Source organism: Polistes fuscatus, unplaced genomic scaffold, assembly GCF_010416935.1.
Source record: "Polistes fuscatus isolate 324 unplaced genomic scaffold, CU_Pfus_HIC Scaffold4, whole genome shotgun sequence".
Classification (NCBI taxonomy): Eukaryota; Metazoa; Arthropoda; class Insecta; order Hymenoptera; family Vespidae; genus Polistes; species Polistes fuscatus.
The window spans coordinates 11,864,373-11,885,091 of NW_025113118.1; the positions used below are offsets into that span (position 1 = coordinate 11,864,373).

At 31.7% G+C, this 20,719-nt stretch overlaps 1 protein-coding gene across 10 annotated transcripts in view; it reads left to right on the forward strand.

The window, feature by feature from the left end:
- The window catches only part of LOC122521129 (disks large 1 tumor suppressor protein), a 380,822-nt gene that overhangs the window by 353,271 nt on the left and 6,832 nt on the right, over positions 1-20,719 (forward strand). For all 10 annotated transcript variants that reach the window (XM_043641597.1, XM_043641592.1, XM_043641596.1 and 7 more), the window contains 2 exons: positions 19,950-20,163; positions 20,250-20,407. In XM_043641597.1, the coding sequence (XP_043497532.1) occupies positions 19,950-20,163; positions 20,250-20,407 (372 nt within the window). The remainder of the gene's footprint in view (positions 1-19,949; positions 20,164-20,249; positions 20,408-20,719) is intronic.

Here is a 20,719-nt window from a genome sequence, read left to right on the forward strand (position 1 = left end):
CGGACGATCAAATTCGTACGAGAAAATCATTTTCTTCCGTTAAATTGCATTTTCACACGTCGTAAACGTATCGCAAGTAATAATTATTTGATTTAAATACGCGTATAAAAAAAATATACAACAAAATTGTTTATCAATTGCAAATATTTCTTTTGTCGGCATCTTTGTCTGTTATAAAAATAAATCAATGCAAACGAATTAAAAACACATTTATCTCATATTTTCTATAATCTTATAATATTATATAAATATTTATTAGAAAAAAAATTTATTCTTATAATTTAATCGATTATTTTGAACGGATTTCTCGATGTGTACTGTTTTTTTTCATCTTAGTGTTAAACTAAATTCATTGAGCCGTGTTCATAAATAAATTGAATACTTCTGGATATCTGTGTGGTGCTGTGTGAATCAGTCTTTAACAAAGTCCGATAGCCTCGGAGGTAGAAAGTTTGCTACCGCACAACCCGAAGGCTACTTCAACCAATTGTCGGTTCTGTATCGTTCACTCACGCACGCACGTACGTAGTCTTGCTACGGAAACTGACAGTCACGCGTGCGTTTAGTAGCCGATTTCTTCCCGTCGTCCGTTATTTCGATTTATTTCGAATCGCGTATATATATTTCTTCAACATAAAATCTACGTAAACTTTTTAAGTGATTTAAAAATGGAAAAAACCCTCTCAAAAAATAAAATGAAACACATCGTCATAGTTTAACAGTTTCAAAGTGCAATTAACAAGAAGAAGAAGAAGAAGAAGAAAATAGTTGTTGTTCTTTTATAAAAAGAACAACAAAAATATATAACGAAAAAGAAAAATCATTTTCCGATACGAAAGAAAGATTCTTTTAAAAGAAGAAGCATCACGTTACTCGACCCGATCGTATTCCGAATTAGAATTACAAAAGTCGTTTAAAACTTAGAATAAAACGGGTTTTTTGTTTCAAAGAGTAAAGCGGAACAATAAAGTCTCGCCGTTTAAATTTCTTTATTTCTTCTTACGTATTCGATTTCGTCTAATTAAAGCGTATACTTTTTTTTTACGTTTCTTCGTAAGGTATTTACTATTCCTACAATTAGACTTAAAATAGGGATTATGGTAAATCCGAGATATACAATTTCTATTCTTTTATCTTTTACATCTCTCTCTCTCTCTCTCTCTCTTTCTGTTTATTTCTATCGAGTTCAAAAAAACTTCCTTCCTCGTTAAAAATAATCACATACCTTTTCCCATTTTTTTTTCTCTTCCACGAAATTCCCTTGATTATTTTCGTACTGTTATTATTTAACTTGTACAATAATTATAGAAATTCCGTAGCTCAAAGTATACAAAAATCAAGATAAGATCTTACGTAAGATCACGATAGTTTATAGAAAAAGATCTATAAATACTTGATCTTGCGCGAGTGAACGATCTTTTTTGATATATTATTATTATTATTATTACGCGTGTATACTTAGTAATACGTCATGCTGTTCTACGAACTAGTTCTTTGATTTTATTTCTTCTTCTTCTCCTTCTTCTACTTCATTTTTTAAAATTAACACAAATTTTCCGTCATCATAGGTACCAATGACGCGAATAAACCGATACTAATCGCGAATACTAGTACTACGAGTTTCTATTTCTTTCTATTTCTCCGTGAAATTGAAAATGTACTCTTGTGTATATAAATGTGTTTCCATCTGTGTGTGTGTATATATATATATGTATATATGTATACCGTTTTCTATCTCGACGCCTCTTACGAACCGTGAAAATTGTGCCCGGGGAAACATTATCAATTATTACCTCGTGAAAGAGAACAAAAATGAGAAAGAGAGAGAGAGAAATAGAGAAAAATAGAGAAAGAAGAAACGAGATGAATTATTTATGCTCATCGAGCGTGACAAAGCTCCTTCACGATTCATCCTTTTTTCTTCGCGTTTCATGCTCGCCTACGCTTTCACTTTCAACGAGCAACTTAAAACTTCCCTGCCGACAAAACCAACGTGAAAAATGATTTCTTCCTTTTTCTCTGTTGTAATAGTAAAATATACGTAACAATTAAGGTTCGATATTTTTACGAATTCTCGAACGAATAATTTCAATTTAATTCTCGTTCGTGTAATTAAATTATTTATATTTGATTGATCCGCGTAATAAATTAATTAACGTTAAACGTTTTAAAATTTCCTATTTAAAATTATGAATACGATGAATGATTTTAAAAAGATTATAATTATCAATATTGTTTGATTTATCATTTTAAATTAGTATCAAATTGATCTTGTAATCTGAATTTAATTGTAAACAAGTCGGATTTTTTTTGAAAACCGGTTGGATGACAGGCTGTTCTATGAATAACGTTTATTATTGACCGATCCGTGTGCTCAATAATTTTTTCTATTCAATAAATTATAGATTGAAATCGCGTGATTATGATTGATATTATCGATCGTGTTTTAATTTCTAACTAAATTTCCTAGATATCTAAATTTATCATTCGTTTAATGGACGCAAATTTTCAATATACATTGACTTTTGTTATAAATTAATGAATATTTGATTGATACGTATAATCAATTGATGAATAATAATTGATCGTTTTGTATTATAAGAACGTTACCATATCGAATAACACGTTTTAATCTAAAATTGAAGTAAGAATCGTAATTAATTATCGAGTACGTTGAAATTTTGAAATGAATATATAAAATAAGATACTTCAAATTTTGTATACCTTTTGTATAAATTCAATAAAATTGAAATATAAAACTAACGTGTCCGTACAATAAATCAATGAATATAAATAATAATTCATTTGTAATATAAATAGATTAATAATTGATCGATCCGAATAATAATTTTCGGAGTTAATTTCATCTGTGAAATCGGATATAAATCAAAGAACGATGATCGATCGATCGATATCAATACCATATTTAAACGATATTATTTAAAATATCTACAGACCGGAATAGATCGTTAAAGTTTTGTCGTTGACCAACAACGTGGGTTGAGATCGACGTGTTCTCAGCTATGGTGACGCATAGGAAAGCCATTTGAAACGACCAATAGGACGAGAACTCAAATTCTCGAGCTCTCACCGAGTAGACGGCAAGGAAGAAGAAGGAAGAGTAGTAGAAGTAGCAGTTAGAGTAGGGGGAAAAGGAAATAGGCTTTGAGATTTGTCATTCGTACGACGACCAACGTGGTGTTAACCACTTCGGTACGGTGCTAACCGGTCGCGAAACTTTGCCCACAACCGGCACTCGTAGTGTGAACTCGAATATCGTGTTGTGTATTCACGACGAATTCAACAATTGTTCTTTTACAGATCTATGTCGATTAGTGGTCGACAGTAGTGTCCGGAGTGATCCACAAAAAGTTGATCCTTTATCGATTAATCCTCGTGTCGGAATTTCGTTCCATCGAATTGTCTCGAGTTTTATTTATCTTGTGCTTATTTATTTTGTAATTAATTAAAAACGTGTACAAAGTGATTATACATATATTTATTTTTGTTTTAATACTAAACACTCTGACCGATTATTCGTGTATAATTATTATTTATATGATCAACCGGTCAAACGATCAGTTTTTAACAAAAGTTATAGTTCGTGCAATTTAAATGCAAATAATAGTCAATTGAGTATTTCATAAGTAAATACAAGAATTTAATAATAATACAATATCGTTTATAATTATAGTTTACGTTGAGTACAAAAATTGAATGGAAAATTTTCATTTAAAATTAAATAACGATCGTGAGATACGTTTAAGCTATTGAATAATTATTTTGTAAATATAATATGTAGATTTTCTTACACGTTCGAACATATGTGTGTGTATGACGTTGTTGTTGAAACAAAGTTGAATTATAATTGCAAAGTTGAATTGTAGGGAAATTATAAGTGCAGAGAGAGAAAATAAGAGAAGGAGAGAAAGAAAGATTTAAAATTTTATATATATATATATTATATTATTAATACGAATACTTTAAAATGTTTGTAGTTTTTCAGAAACTCTTTACTATTTTACTCCTATCTAGACGAAATTTTGTTTTATTTATTCCGTGTGCATCTCTAGGGCAATTAACTTCGTAATTTTAATTCTCTTATTCTGTCTGTCTCTCTCTCTCTCTCTCTCTCTCTCTCACTCTTTCTCTGTTTCTCTTTTTTTCTGTCTCTCTTTCTCTCTCTTTCACTCGTTTGAAAACTTTTTAGCTAAAGCCTGCCTTATAGCAAATATTTCTGCAAGTTATATTAGTCGAAACTTTTTTTTCTATCGGATCATAAAAAGCAATTAAAGTAAATAAAAAAAAGAAGGAATTTTATCATGGTTAGAGAAAACTGATAGGAATGTAAAAAAAAAAGAAAAAAAAAAATTACGAACACACGAGAGATAAAAGTTAATATATTTTAATAATGGAAACAACAGGAAGAGAAAAAGAAAAAGAAAAATAACCGATCGTTTTCATTAAATTATAAATTTTAATTAAATTCAAGGTTACGGAATAAATTTGTGATAAAAATTTACCAATGATTAGTTAAAATGATTATAAAGTTAGTTCGATTAAAAATAAAATGATCGTGAGAAAGTTGTCATTTTGAATGGTAGGAGATAAAATTCGAAAAATGCTGATTACATTGGCATTAATTAATCGATTTGCATAAGAAGGGACCCGCAGTAATTCAGAAAACAATGCGTCGCTTTTTCGTATTCGTGTTAGTGCCGTGAAACTCTCAACGGATTCTTCTACGAACTTTTCCAACGATTTTCAACGTTATTTGCATATAAAAGCAAGCAATCCATGCGTATTCATAAATTTTCAACGTTATAAAAGATTCCCCAATTTACATTTATTAATAATGATAATAATAATAATAATTGGTCTCCGTTAATTGAAATAGAGTTGAAGAAGATTCACCTTTTGCTAAGGATTCCGTGTGCTAGCGACACGTTTTTTTTTTCTTTTCTTTTCTTTTCTTTTCCTTTCATTTAATTTTTTATCTTTTTTTTCCCGTTCGATTCGTTTTGTATTAATCGTCGTCGTAATTTCTGAAAAAGTACCAAGAATTTTTCGATTGCGCTACTCTACTTTTCTATTTCTTCTTAAAAAAGAAAAAAGAAATCGAGGAAAGGATCGAAATCGATCGTTAACGATAATTGCAACGTCCATAATCCAGAAACTCTCGCATTTCGATCAACTACACTAATCCCTTCCAGCTATATACATATATACATACGTACATACATACATTCGTACATACATGTATACATACAGGATGTCCCAAAAGTCAATCTACCGATCAAGAAAAAACAAATAAAAAATTCCTATTGTTTAATTAATTAAAACACAATATTATTTGTCTGAATAATTTCAAGATATAAATCTACAGAGTTATCGTTGATGAAAACAAAAGTATTGGCTTCACAAATTTACATCCACTGCGAATACCTGACGAGAAATGAATTGCAAATATTGTCAATTCGATAAAGCGACTTTTGGAACACCCGGTACAACAGTATTACTTTTATATATACGTTTAAAGAATCATCAAGATTTTCTCACGATCGTTGCTCGCGACAACATTCACCGTAGTTCTATGGAAAAATCTTTCGAAAGCGTACTCGCCTCTCTTTTCATATTTTTCCGTTTACCGTAACAGTTATAATATAGTTGATCCTTAGCTTTCTTCGACAATAACGAATCTTCAAGGTGGGGGAGTAAAAGTATTACAATCGAAATACGCGGAAGGAACGTTAAATTATTAGAACGAATTTTATCGGTTTGTTTATTCGAGCATTAGAAACGATTTCAACTGAGAGAGTTATATAAACTTTGGTATATTATAACGGATGTTATTATAAAATATACTAAGCTTAATATTCGAGAAAAATATTATAACATCTTACAGATTACAATAACACTTTATACGCGAGTTTAATCTTTTGAAATAATAAATAAATAAATAAATAAATGAGAAATATAACAATTTCGTAAATAACGTAAATTTACTACGTATGAGTGTGTTTCGTAGTAACATTACTCGCATTGTAGGTAACAATTTTCAGATTAAACAAAAAAAAAAAAAAGCTGTTTTCGCTTGCGTGTTTACGTATGCTCGGAATAGAGATGATATTTTTCTGTTTTCCGTTGTTTTCTTTCGTTAGTTTTTTCATTCTCTTTTTCGAAACCATCGAATCCGTGCACCGGTGCACACTTTATACCTAACTCCGAGATCATAAAGACTGCGCCAGTTTCGCACGCTCGAATTACTTTCGTTTTGTCTTCCCTTTGAGGATGGAAAAGTCTATGAAACGAGAGTGTATCGTGCACTCGACCATGTATGTATATATGTACAGTATTCCCTAAAAGCCTTTCGATTCGTTGCATCTATCGGACGCGATGTATCGACAGGCGTATCCAGTGTGAAGCTTCTCAAATTTAACGGGAACGCAATTCGAAAAATTCAAACCGGGAAGAGAGTTTTTAATTTGACTCGATTAGAATCGATTGATAAATTTTTATAAAACTCGTTAAGGTCTATTAAATACAAAACATATAAATTTGTTATTCTTTTTTAACGAATCTTTTTGTTCCAATAATTATTCAAATAATCCTATTCGAGTAATTTAATTACTGAGAGAGAACAAATATTTGTTATATTTAAATGAGGTCAAAACTTTTAAGTATGTGAAAGCTTATGTCAAGCGATAACTAGTACCACTAAATATTACAATGAATCCAATCTATTAGATCATCGTTACCCTTTGTACTATAAACTCAAGAAAGTTCAAACGTGGAGATTTATATCGTCATCGAATATAATTACGAGTTCACGAAAGTTTAAAAATAAAGTGATTTTATCAAGTGTTAATTTATAGATCGGATAAATAAAAAAGACATAAATATTCTATCTTTAGAAACATATAATGCCCGTATGCATGCAATTATGAGAGTAAACTAATTATTAAAAATATATCAGTCAGTAGTCATAACAAAAATAATAATTCTAGTCTGATCTATTTAAACAAAATATCGACACAAATTGAAATAATTGAATTTATTATTTACTTTATTACGTGCAATTATTTATTTATATAAATATTTCATATGTTTAATCATTTATTTTGTATATATTATACAATAGTAGAAAACATATATCATTTTACTTATATACTCGATTTTAATATATAATAAGTACTAATAATAAATTATATAATATTTATTTTATTTAATTATAATAAGTTTGATTTATATACTAAAATATATTTGTTTGATTTATAATTAATTCACTGTCATAATTACCGGCACAGATATATATTTCCAAAGATAGAAATTTCATTTTATATATATTTTTCTTCTTCTAAATATATAAAGAGTAATAGAAATACAAAAAGAGAGAAAGAGAGAGAGAGAGAGAGAGATAAATGATAGAGATTAAGTGCTAAGGTGCATTGCCTAGAGAGGAAGGTGGAAGACACTGTGGATAGGCACACGCATGGTGATGTTGACCCCATAAGCAGCCTCGGCACGCCGGCAAGCTAAAAATAACAGATTCCGGCCGGACCAGTTTGAATGAGAAAAGGAAGAAGAAGAAGAAGAAGCAGAAGAAAAGAAAAAGAAGGACGGAGGAGGAGGAGGAGTAGTAGAACGAAAGAAGTGGGAGAAAAAGAGAGAAATTCAAACGCATTCTGTTGAGATGGATCGACGGAAAGACCAAAGAGGAAGAAAGTTCAATGTCGTGTGACAGTTATGTGTGAAAGGAGCCAAACGTGTTCATATAAACTTCATCGTCGTCATTTTACGATTATAACAAGATCGTGTTTGTACGTTTCTACGATTAAAAATAATTTACGAATGAATGGGAACTTCTGGATATACTGAAAAGTAACATATCAATGTTATTGTTTATATTTAATTAATAATTTGGAAAAAAGAATAGACGAAAATTCAGTTGAAATATAATGAAATTTAATGAGAGAAAAGTGTGTGAATTCGTGTGAAAAATAATCAAAATACGAGATATTTAAATAATATCGATAATTTATAGTGTTACGTGATTCTAACGGCATATTTTGTAAATATATTTTATTATACGGTGTCGAAGGAAGAAAGAAAGAAAGATGTTTCGAATGTGATATTATAGGATCCTTCCATGGAAGAAGTTTATTGTAAAATGACTCGAAACAGACAACAGATATTCCCAATTCGTCCGTTCGCAACATTAGGCTGGAGACTTTTGAGAAAGCTGAACAGAAGGTATGTTAATTCCGGACACGTGTGATGCACGTGCTTTCCTTCGTGTGAGTACATACGACGAAGGTCTATTCTACTTTTGTCTCAAGACCAATGCAAAAATAACCTGGTGCCAGGTTTTCTACGATTTATTGTTTCTTCGAAAATTCAACCGCCATTTTTTTTCCCTTTTTTATACATATTCTCAGTATTGTTCCACGTAAATATATAGTCGATATATTATTATTATTATACAATTAATTACATGTTATATTATTATAAATTTGTTATAATAATAGAAATTCTTTTAGAATCATGCTAGTCTTAACATAAAGTAAATTTTGAGTAGCTCGGTTTCCTTGTTCCTTCACTCATCTCAAAACAACTTATATATAATTATTCAAGTATACAATTGTGTAAGTTATTGTTATAATATTATTTATTTCGTTTGATAGTATTCACTTGAATTTTTATATCAATTTTCCACAATTTGTATTATTTCATTCAATTATTAACACATTATTGATTTTCCGAGCATACTCGCGTGTTTACACATGAAAGCAACTCATACAGTTATTAGAGCATAAAATTTTGTGCATGTAGTTATTATAATATTATTTATTATTCAATAGTGTTTACTTAAATTTAAATATTTTATCAATTGTTTAGTATTTTCTTTTATCATTTTTCATTTAATTATCAATATATATGCATACAACAAATCAAATTGTTTTCACTTTATACGAATTATTCGAAAATTTACAAAGAAAAGAAATATAAGAATCCGTATCTTTCGTTAATTTCCTACAATTATTTTCATACTTTCACAAACATACTACGTGACAAAAATAAATGACCACGTCTACTTTAATATCCATAATAATCGTATAATTAATAACGATTCCTACGTAATAGTTTCATTCGAATCAATTCAACAACATTAATAAAATAGTATAAACTCCGTAATAATAATTGTCCTGACGTAACATCCTGTTTAGTTTACCGGAAAATAATAATACTATCACACCCTCGGACACGTACGTCAATCTAATGATAATAACAATAATAATAAATAAATAATTACAAAATCCATTAAACAGAAGATAGATGAAAGTTGGTAAAGACTGAAAATCGTTTCCATTTCGTTACCACATACGCCATGTATAAAAAAAAAAAAAAAAACTAAAAAGAGGATAAAAGGAAGGAAGTAAGGAAGGGAGGAGAGTGGAATAAGAAGAAGGAAATCGTAAAACGATCGTTAATCTTTTGCGAGTTAGAAGTAATAAGAAGTAATAAAAGATTTTGAATCGAGGTCGAATGAAACTTAGCCTCCAGCCTACTCCAGCGTATTTATTTAAATTAAAAAAAAAAAAAAGTAAAAAGCATTTAATTATCGTGATATATTAGCATCTTTATTTCATTTTCATTATCCCTCGATGATGATACGTACGTTTGGTACGTCTCGTTTCTATCTCTAACGTAACGTAGTCATCTTTGGAATTTGGGTTAAACGATTCTCCGTGTCGTTTATAGGAACGATTATTAAACGATTCGACTGGTTGGTGACTAAACCGAAGGTTAGTATTAGTTAAAACGCGACGGTTTTATCGATTGACCTTTAACCTCGTCGTCACACGTAAGAGAGAATCAAATGATCGAACGAATGATTGACGATATTGCAAATATAAAAACAATTACTGGAATATAATTTGTTGGATAAAAATGTTACGGAGAGGAGGTCATTCTTTGCAGTTGAGAAAGTCAAGAAATCGAACAGTTTTCTAGAAAGAGAGAGAGAGAGAGAGAGAAACGGTGACAGTGGATGGGAAGAAGAAAGAAAGAAAGAAAGAAAAGATGGGTTGCGGTTTAACTCGTAATGACTCATTTGAGAGATTTTTTTCTTTTTGTTTAACGACTAGAATCGTGCAAGGAAAAGCAAGAGAGAGAGAGAGAGTATTAAAGAAGAGAAGGATTAATAGTCATTACTTGCCACGACTGAAATGGCAATGTAATTGTGACGAACGAGCTTTCGAATCTTACCACTACCGTATCGGTTCATTCGTTATTTTTTGAATAGATTTCAATATCTTTCATTCTAACGTATCATTTTGTTTGCGGTAGATGTAATGGGGTAGGGCGAGGGGTAGGAGAATGAGAGTTGGAGAATAAGAATATGATTTAATTTGTATAGGTACGTCTAAGCTTATACTAAGTTCTTAATTAGGATGTTTAAAGGGCTCGATCGTTGGAATGTGTTAGCCGGAATGTTTGGAAGAATGCAACTGAAAGAAAATATCTTTGGAAGGTTTATGGGCGTGGTCTTTAGAATTCAAATAAAAATCAACTGTCAGAGAGGGTTGTCCAAGAGATTATCTTACAAAGTATATCACAAATAATTCTTATTTTTATTTTTCCTGCTTGTGTTAGTTTTACATTTACAATATGTTTTTTCTTTTTTTGTTAATGTTATTTTACCGAATAATATACACGATCCATACTGTATTATTACATTTTTATATACTGCGTATTATTCGGTAAAAAAATTACCATAATAATACAAAATATAGTGCTAATTCTTATTTTTATTTTCCTGCTTGTGTGTTAGTTTTACATTTACAATATGTTTTTTCATTTTTTGTTAATGTTATTTTACTGCGTATTATTCGGTAAAAAAATTACCATAATAATACAAAATATAGTGCATATAAAATTAATAAGAAAAAGTATAAAAAAACTTTCTGAAACGACTTTTTTTTTTTGATACTAATAATTAAAATAATATAATATTAAATAACGTATAATAATGAAACATAGCGTAATACAATAAAATGAAACATATAATATAACATAACGTAATGAAACGTAATATAATTACAAGGAAAATATTAATGACAATGATTGGAATGGTAATAGTAGTAGTAGTAGTAATAATAGTAGAAGTAGTAAAGGTAGTAGTTATATAGTAATCGTAATAATATATAGAGAAAGGTGAAATGGAATGTAGCGAACATATTACATAGATCTCTGAACGAGTATAATTTTCAACTGATATTACAATTCCGAATGATAATTATTATTATAAAACCTTTAAAACTATTTTATTGTATTACTCGAAGAAATAAATTTGTGTATATCGAATGAGAATTTGATAGAAAAATTTAAACAAGAAAGATGAAATATTTTACCATGATAAATCCTAATCGTAATAGAAACAGGCACATAAAGAGAGAGAGAGAGAGAGAGAGAAAATGAGTTTAGAAACTCGACAAAGCGGAAGACAAGGGTAGACAAGGTAGAAACCACCGTGGAATTTCAGAAGCGTCACTGCTTCCATCAACGATCCGTCGTAAACAGAAACCCCATAATTCCTGTTTCCCTCTCTCTTTCTCTCTCTCTGTGTTCGTCTGTTCTGTACAGTCTCAAACACTTTAATGTTTCTCTTCGTCTCTCTTTCTCATCGTTCGGACAGAATCAAAATTTCACGACGTTCCCTAAATAAATCGAATAAAACGTCAACATCCTGCTACGAGTCGATTTCGTTACGATGAGTTTTTTTCCCATATGTACGTATGTATTTTGAGTATTTCCCATATATAAAAAAAAAAGATACATTTATATATACAGATATTTTGTTCTATATATACATATACCTATATACATACATACATACATACATACATCTATTTGCTATATTATAAAATACGAGCGTTTGCTTTTTCCAATTATTTCGTTACAGAATGATCTCCCCTCCACCCCTACTAGCCCCACCCTGTGCGATATTTAATATAGGACGCTATGGCGTTTCCGATCAAAAATAACATTTTTCTTTTTTTTTTTTAATCGGACCCTCAACGATGAGAGATACTAATACATGCGTCCACACACACACACACATAACAAAAACAAATAAAAATCCCTCGTACTGTTGTATAGTATTGTATTCGAATAGAAATATTTATTGAGTTTTGTATAATTGCGTTGTCCGAAAAAACTGCATATGAAGACTGAAAGACAGATAGACTGATAGAGTTAGAAGGAAAAAAGGATTGGATAGTCGTATGTGTATATACACATACATACATATATATATATATATCTATAGAGAGAAAGAGAAAGAGAAGAAAATAAAAGCGACGAAAGGAGGATCGTAACGGAAATTAATTAAATTCTTTGTCGGTACGAGACTTCGCTAAATTGTACTGTCACGAGCACCCTCACTGTTTCGCTATGCTGCAATTTGCTTCAGTGGACGAGAAGGTGGTGGAAAAAAAACGTATAGTCAGAATAGAAAGGGTAAGGGGATAACGGGAAGTGGAGAGAGGGAGGTAGAGGTGGGGGGAAGGGGAAGGTTTAGGGTAGGGGAGGGGGGATTTGCAACTAGTGACGTGTTTTGTGTAGCTTCATCGCGGACAGTCTGTGTTCATCAGATTGTCCACGGTTGATCAAGATGCATAGCAAAGCTCGAAAGCTCGACCTATAAGGAAGGGGTAACCCTTGCTGATCCTCTTAGTCGAACAACCCCCTTCAAAGCGAACGACGTAGAGACGATTAATTTCGCGTAAAGCAAAAAAGAATAGAACTTAGAAAGAAGGAAGGAAGGAAGGAAAAAAAGAAGGAAAGAAAGAGAGAGAGAGAGAGTGAAAGATATAAAAGAAATAAAAAATAAAAATAAAATAAAAGAATAATAGCCTTTTTTCTTTCGTATACGTTGCGAAGTAATTTTCTGTACGAAGTTAATTTCGATTCGACGAGTTAGACGAATAGAAATTTTATATTCGTTTACGATATCGCCATTGGGGGTGTAGAATTTTAATTTCTCTTTTTTTTATATTTTTTTTCTCCCCTGTTATCGTAGTAAAAGCAAATTCGGGGTATTCTTCTAATCTTCGTATTTTGTATCGTTCGACGTGTATATTTCTTTTTTTGTTTTTTTTGTCGAATATCCGATGTAGTTTGAGTTGATTCTATTATTTATTGATTCGTTCTCTCGTTTTTGTATTATAAAAGATTTGAAAAGAAAGGAGAGATACAAAATATTTTCGTGGATGGATATATGTACGTATGGAATAGTTTTTTTCTTTTTTTTTCTTTTTTGATTAAGCTCGTTTTCGTTCGAAGCGATAGGTTTTCACTCGTTTAGAGAATGGACAATTCTAAAGTGCATTTCTGTGTCCACCAAGGATACCAAGAACGGAAATAAGAGACAAGTATAAAAGGAAATGTTAAATCGACGTAAAATTGTTTTACTAATACGATTGAAAAAGGAAATCCTCGTTTCTTCGATGTACCCTTGTCGCGTTTCGAATTCAAATTAGTTATATTGTTAACAACTTACGCTTTTAAGTGTTGACACTTAACGAATTGGTCGGATAAATTTGCAAAAGTGTTATTTTTTAAATGATGTAGAATTTTAAATTATCCTAGTTAGAAAAATAATTAAGACGTTCGTTTAATTAACTAAGCGAGTTTCACAAAACTTCGTAGCGTTTTTATTCAATTCTCTTAAAAATATTCAAAACCGAAGAATGATATTAAAAATAAAGAAAAAAAAAAGAAAACAACTTGTACGTTAAATTAATAACGATTAACTGTGAATGAAAAAAGAATATGTTTTAATAAATTATATACAGGAAAGAAAGGAACAAAAATAAATATGCGCAAGCTTGGTTTTATAAGAAGTGTTTTAAAAAAAAATAACTTTGGAAGTTTTCAATTTCCTCAAAGAGAGAGAGAGAGAGAGAGAGAAGGGAGAGTAAGGGAGACAGATTCTTTCTTCGGTACTTTACAAGTTTCCCCTTTCATATCACTCGAGATTGAAATCTCAAGGTTTCTCTCGTGCTTTGATAAAATCTTTGATGTCTCTTCCCCTGTCACGGATCATCCGCAGTGGAGTCAGATATTTCACGTGATCGAAGGGTACTTCCCCTTAAGAGAGAGAGAGAGACTAAAATAGGGAGAAAAAAAATAAAGAAGATCTCACGTAACATTACGTGAAATAACATAACCGTCTTGTTATTTACGTCATAAAAGATATTTCTTTTATGAGAATAGATTTAAGTATTATTGATATCGTATAAAACTATATCTTAATTATTTGAAAAGAAAAGAAACCTTGTAATAAAAAGTAATAAAATAAAAAATAAAATTGTCTTAACAATTAGCTCGCTTAATCAAAACAAAAGAAACATTTAATCTTTTAAAAAGTAATAAAGAATAAATAACAAAAATTAATATCGATCAAATTTACAAGGATTCATTTATAAAAACGTATAAAATTCATTCTCAAATCAAATCTCAATGAGAGAAGAAACATTTTGCGTAAACAAATTCAAATTCCATCATCAACGGACTTCAAATTTGTCCTTACCTAAACGCGAGAATACATGTCTTATCTTTTAGAAAGTAAAAAAAGAAAATAAATCAGTGATAAGGATAAGGAATCAGTCAAGTAAGTAAGTAAGTAAGTAAGTAAGTAAGTAAGTAAGTAGGAAGAAATTGGGACTAGGTGTCCTAGTTTCGTAACTCTTTCGTTTTCTGTTGAAAGAGATGGGTGAGTGGGTGGTTGGTTAGTTGGTTGGTTGGTTTGGTTTGGAAGTGGAAGAGGAAATGTGGGCGGAGGGTCGGAAGGGATAGAGTAAGAGGGAGGAAACAGAAAGTAGGAGAGTGAGTGAGAGAGAGAGAGAGAGAGAGGAGTCTAGGTCGGTAGCGTGCGAGAGTCAGCTTATTTCTATCGATCTGATGATAGCTCGCTCACTGCTGGTTCTCCTCTCCAGCTAGGGGATGAGAAAGGAGAAGGGGTAGTAGGAACGTCGAGGTGGCGCAGCGCATGGCGACACGACGGCCACCTATGCGGCATTTAATCCGTCGCGACGCCCTCGAGAACGATCTACGCGAGATCCGGCTCAGTGTTCTGATCAAATTTTACTAATAACATATTATTTCTATATCATTTTTAATATCGATCATTCGATTGAGACTTTTTTCCATATCGACTACTCGGGAGGAGGGGGGGGCCAAAAAAATTTGTAAAAGGTAAAAATTTAAAAAAAAAAAAAAAAGAAAAAAAAGAGACAAGAAAATAAGGGAAAAAGACAAACGCCAAAAGTTTCAGAGAGAAATTTCTTTCTCGTATTTATCTTTATCTTTATCTTCTTCTTCTTCTTCTTCTTCTTCTTCTTCTTCTTCTACTCTAATTCCTTTTTCTCTGATACATATGAAGAAAAAAAAACGTGTGTTCGTGGAAGAGTGATAGAGCGAGTGATGATCTTCCTCGAATGTCACCTTCAACGAGGAAACTTTCCAATCGTTCGAGAGGGTGGCTGCCACCTGCTGCTGTCACTACTACTAAATACTACTAATACTATTACTGACTAGCTATTATTAGTTAGTTAGTTAGTTGTTGTTGTTGTTGTTGTTGTTCGATTGTAGCGAGAAAGTGGAGAAAAGGCCGAAGGTGGTGGTGGTGGAGAGATTGGTGGTGTTGTTAACGCACCGCGAATAGTAGTACCTGCGTGAAACGTGACGGAAGGTGCGTAAGAAGGAGAGAGAAAGAGAGAGAGGACAACGTGGCCTCCTACCTTCCCTCCCTCCCTCTTTTACTACTCGTTGACACACGCATACACGCGCATACGCGCACATCGAACGCGTATGGTCTGTCTGTCTGTCTATCTCTGTGTGTGTCACCTGTACGCTGACCAACACTGCGCACGATCAAACAAAAAATAGAGATAGAGATATAGTTGAGTGAGTGTGACGTGTCCTTTCGTGAAACACCCAATGCAAATACATGAGTGTATTTCTATAACTCTATGTGAATGCTGTGACGTGTGTGTGTGTGTGTGTGTATGCATGCACATACATATACGCGTATCCATATATATCATTTTGTTTTCTATCTTTCTATTTGTACACGTACGCGTAGTTTTGAACTGACCAGCTGGACACATAGGCTTCCCGCCAAACAGATTTACAATTCAGTTTTCACTGCATTTTATATCTCTTTTTTTTCTCTCTCTTACATGCCAAGAGCTTTTCACTCGACCTGACCTCGTTTCTATTTTCTTTTCTTTTCTTTTCTTTTCTTTTCTTTTCCTTTTTTTTTCCTTTGCTTTCCCGATATAGGAAAGCTTTCAATGGACGCTTTCATTGCTAGTGATTTTTTCTTTTTTTTCCTTTCTTCTGTAAAATAATTAAACAACGAGCGAATTTGATTTCATTAAATGACGAAAATAATTATAGACGCGTCGATATATTCGGAAGACTAGAAATATTTCCCTTTTTTTTTTTGTAGTCCTCCCCTTTCTTCTCGTCCTTCTCCCTTTCCCCTGTGTGTCCCTTCATTGACAAAGTTCAGCATGTTCGAACGGCTCGTGATCCGTTTAATGTGAATGGACGTTATGCAGATGCATGGAAATGACGTCAAGCGTTCGAGGTGACGACGGACAAGCAAATGACGCATATATAGTTCGCTTACATTCATGCATGTAATCCCCCTGTGTATACGTGTGTGTGTATGGGTGTATGTGTGTGTGCTACTTTGTGAAATATTTCCAATAGTTCGTTATACTGTCTCGATACTATATCGTGTTCTTTGTTTTTTCTGTTATATTTTTTCTTTATTAAAAAAGAAAAAGAGGATAGTATTATAATAGCGAATATAAATAATATTACAATAGAAATATATTTAAAACGAAATAAAACTTGATTTCTCTTAATTTATACATGTATATAAATTATATTTTTAAACAATATAAAAAAGAAAACTTTGAATATTTATTTGATTATTATTATTTTTTTTCTTTTATTATCGAATTAAATTGATTTATTTTCAATACATCTCATGTATTAACTTTTATAAATGTTTTCTATATTTTTCAATCGATCATCCCGACCACGCATGACGTACTACTTTCCTGAATTCGTGTTAAATAAAGAGGGAACACTATTTGGTTCAAGAACATTGTTTTAATTAGCATGTCACTTTTATCTTTCCATTATACTACTCTATACTCTCTCTCGCTTAAATAAATACATTTATTATTTTTATATACAGATGTTACTAATACAAGAAATTTCATTTATCTTTTGAATTAATCCTTGTTACGTGTTATTTAACCATCGAACGAATTACGCAACGCGATTTAATTCGATTACGTTGATCATTTGATTAAATAACGCGAACTTAAATGTTCATTAAGTTTGCATTTTTCGTTCTGTTGTTTTTCCGTGTTTTTTCGTGTAATAACAAGAAATCTCGATATTTTACACAATAGAAAAATGAATGAGGGTATGTAATGTTTGATGAGAACATAGTAAGGGTTGGTACAACGCTACTGACCTTAATAGAGCTCTAAAAACATAGCTGCAATAGCACTGCGACCGCTAATTTGAGGTCTTTGTTAACGCGAGCGAGAAGCTCGTGGTGTACAGGGGTGTAGAGGGTGTAGGGGGTGTAGGGGGTTTGTAGGAGTACTCGCTTGCCGAGTGCTTTCCATAAAATGGGGTTGAGGTTGGTGGCAGCTTCCGGAAAGCCACATGCAGGAGTTCCTCGTCACATACAGGAAATACTCCTTCCACCAATCTTCTACGAATTTTACGCAGGATTTTCGAAAACATCGGAATTATACCCATGGAAAATGATAATAACTAATAATCGATTATTGTTTTCTCGTTTCTTCAATTTATTCCTATTTCGTACTAAATTGTAGTATGCATTTGATTCGATCAAAGAAAATTATTCGAACGACTGTAGTTGCAAATGAAACAAGAAAAAATAAACTTTATTTAATAAATATCGAATTAATATTACTCCGATAGGATTATTAACGAATTATTAACAAAACATTTGTCCATTTATTTTTTGATTTATTTTCGATCAATTTTAATGAAATATTTATATTCGCGCGAGATACGAAAATTTTTTAAATTTATTACAAAATTGCGATATCAATATTTTCTCAATTATTAACCAAATCACATTAACTCGGTTTGATATTTTTCAATGAAAACTTTTTCAATTAACAATGATAGAATTAAATTTGGAATGAATGAAAGTAATTGAATTTGCGTATGTGAGAGATATATTTGCAATATAATTTATATAATAATACCATGATGATATTTTTGTTTATAATCAAAAATTCGATTCGATTCGATATTTGGAATTAACATCATTGAAATTACAGTAATGTATTATAAGCTGATTACAACGAGGAACAAGTGTGGGTGTATATGTGTGTGTTTGTGTGAGTGTATGAGAGAGCGAGAGGAATTCTGTGCGTAGGCGAAGGTACATCGAAATTTTGGCGAAGAGGCTAAGAGACAAATCTAGTTTTGAGTCCGTACATTACTACGTACTAATATGGTTGCCTCGTGTAGGATGAAGAGCGCTTGAGGTCATACAACAAACCTCGAAGCAGTCAAATTTCAATGGGAACCTTAATTAACGTGCTAATTTCGTTGTGATTAGAATTCTGCCGCAATGCGCCATTGCAGCTTCCGACAATCGTTTCTCAAGTGTCTTTTAATATATGTACAATAATTATTTAAATATATCTTAAGATAAATCGATCAATACTTTTTCTTCTTTTTTGATTAAAATTAGGCGTTGAGAACCAAAATGAACTATACCACATTTATGCATCAGAAAGTTGGGACACTTTAAATCACATTAATGCCTCAGAGGAATGGTTTTGGTGTTAAAAACAATGTATTACTTACAATTAGTATAACACATCGATGTCACTAACAATAAGAGGATATCCTGAATATTGAATCCTTCAAGAATTCATTTTGAAAATCTGTCTGTTATTAAACCTACAAATGCAGAAATGTAAGGAGCCACTTTGAAAACTGGCCTAAAGCAAGTTGACGAAAATTTGTATAATTTTCTAAAACGTTTTTCTCAAAATCACTAAAGCTAGTTAATCCATTCCGATTCTCGATGCCTCAAATGTGATATTGTATCCGAAGATATATTCAAAGATAAATGACACGGCACGCGTTTACGAGTTTACGAGTTTAATTAAAGCATCATGGGAGAAGTGAAGCAATTAATGACCAACAACATAGTTTAGAAACTCTCTCTCTCTCTTTCTTTCTGTCTGTCTGACAAACCTCCTGCCGTTAATGAAAAAACTTTATATCTTTGTAGAAGTACCAGATAAAATGATGTATAGTTAGTTGAAAAACGGGATCCAAGAAGATCCAAGATTTATCTAACTTATTTCTTTATCTACTTTTTTTTTGTTCTCCTCCTCCTTTTTTTCTTTTAACGTTGCAAGACAGCCACCCGTACGATTATTAGTCGTTGTTAAACGAAGGAGACAATTTCCACGCCTCGATGGACTCGCTCCGGAAGCAATTATCGTCGATCGAAACAACTTTGACGTTTTATCTCCCTCAGGAACTTTTTCCAGTTGGTTTTCTGTACGATAACCGATAACGATATCGAAAATGTCGTCGTTCTTCTCGTTGAACGTGTTCCTATTTGTGACAATAAAACGCAACGAAATAAGAGAAAGAGAAAGAAAATACAAATAAAAGTAAAAATTAAAACAAAAAACAATTAAATGATTTAGAAGAACTAGTTTTTTTTTTGTCACGGGGGTTAGAAAATGAGAGAAAAACTTTTGTAATTAATCGATGTGATACATTTTATCGTATACGAAATAATACTTAGCTTTATTTTATTTGTTTGTTTTCTTGTCGTCTTTTTACAGAGAAGTTCGTACGGTCGTTTTGAACAAAGGCTCCTCGGGTTTGGGATTTAACATCGTAGGTGGCGAAGATGGCGAGGGTATTTTTATTTCATTCATCTTAGCCGGTGGACCAGCCGATTTGAGCGGTGAACTTCGTCGTGGCGATCAAATTCTCAGTGTCAATGGCATCAACCTACGAACGGCCACCCACGAGGAGGCTGCCGCGGCCCTTAAGGTACGTTACCAAAAATATATTAGAAAATTTTCAATAAATTATTTGAAATTTGTTAGTTTATTTTTTGGTCTCGGTTATCTGTTTAGGGCACCGGTCAAACAGTGACAATCGTTGTACAGTACAAGCCAGAAGATTACAACAGATTCGAGGCAAAGATCCATGATCTCAAACAACAAATTTCTCAACAGAATATGATGACAGGTACCCTCATGAGGACCTCGCAGAAGAAATCTCTTTACGTAAGGTAAAGTCGAGATATATAAACGTGAAATAAAGCTTCTTCTAAATTAATTTAACGTTTAATCTAATATCGATAGCTTTAGTTTAACATATAACGCGTGACCTATTTTTAACAAAGCTTGTATTATTTATTAGTGTACCAATTTAAATAATATAAATAAAATGATTTTTTATAATTATAATTATCGTAAAGCTAAATGGACGAAATTTCAATTGAAATTATACAAAAAATTGGATCATTTGCTATGGCCAACAAAATTTTCTATCGTATAATTTTGCTTTTAAAAATGGTAAAACACAATGATTTATACGAAAA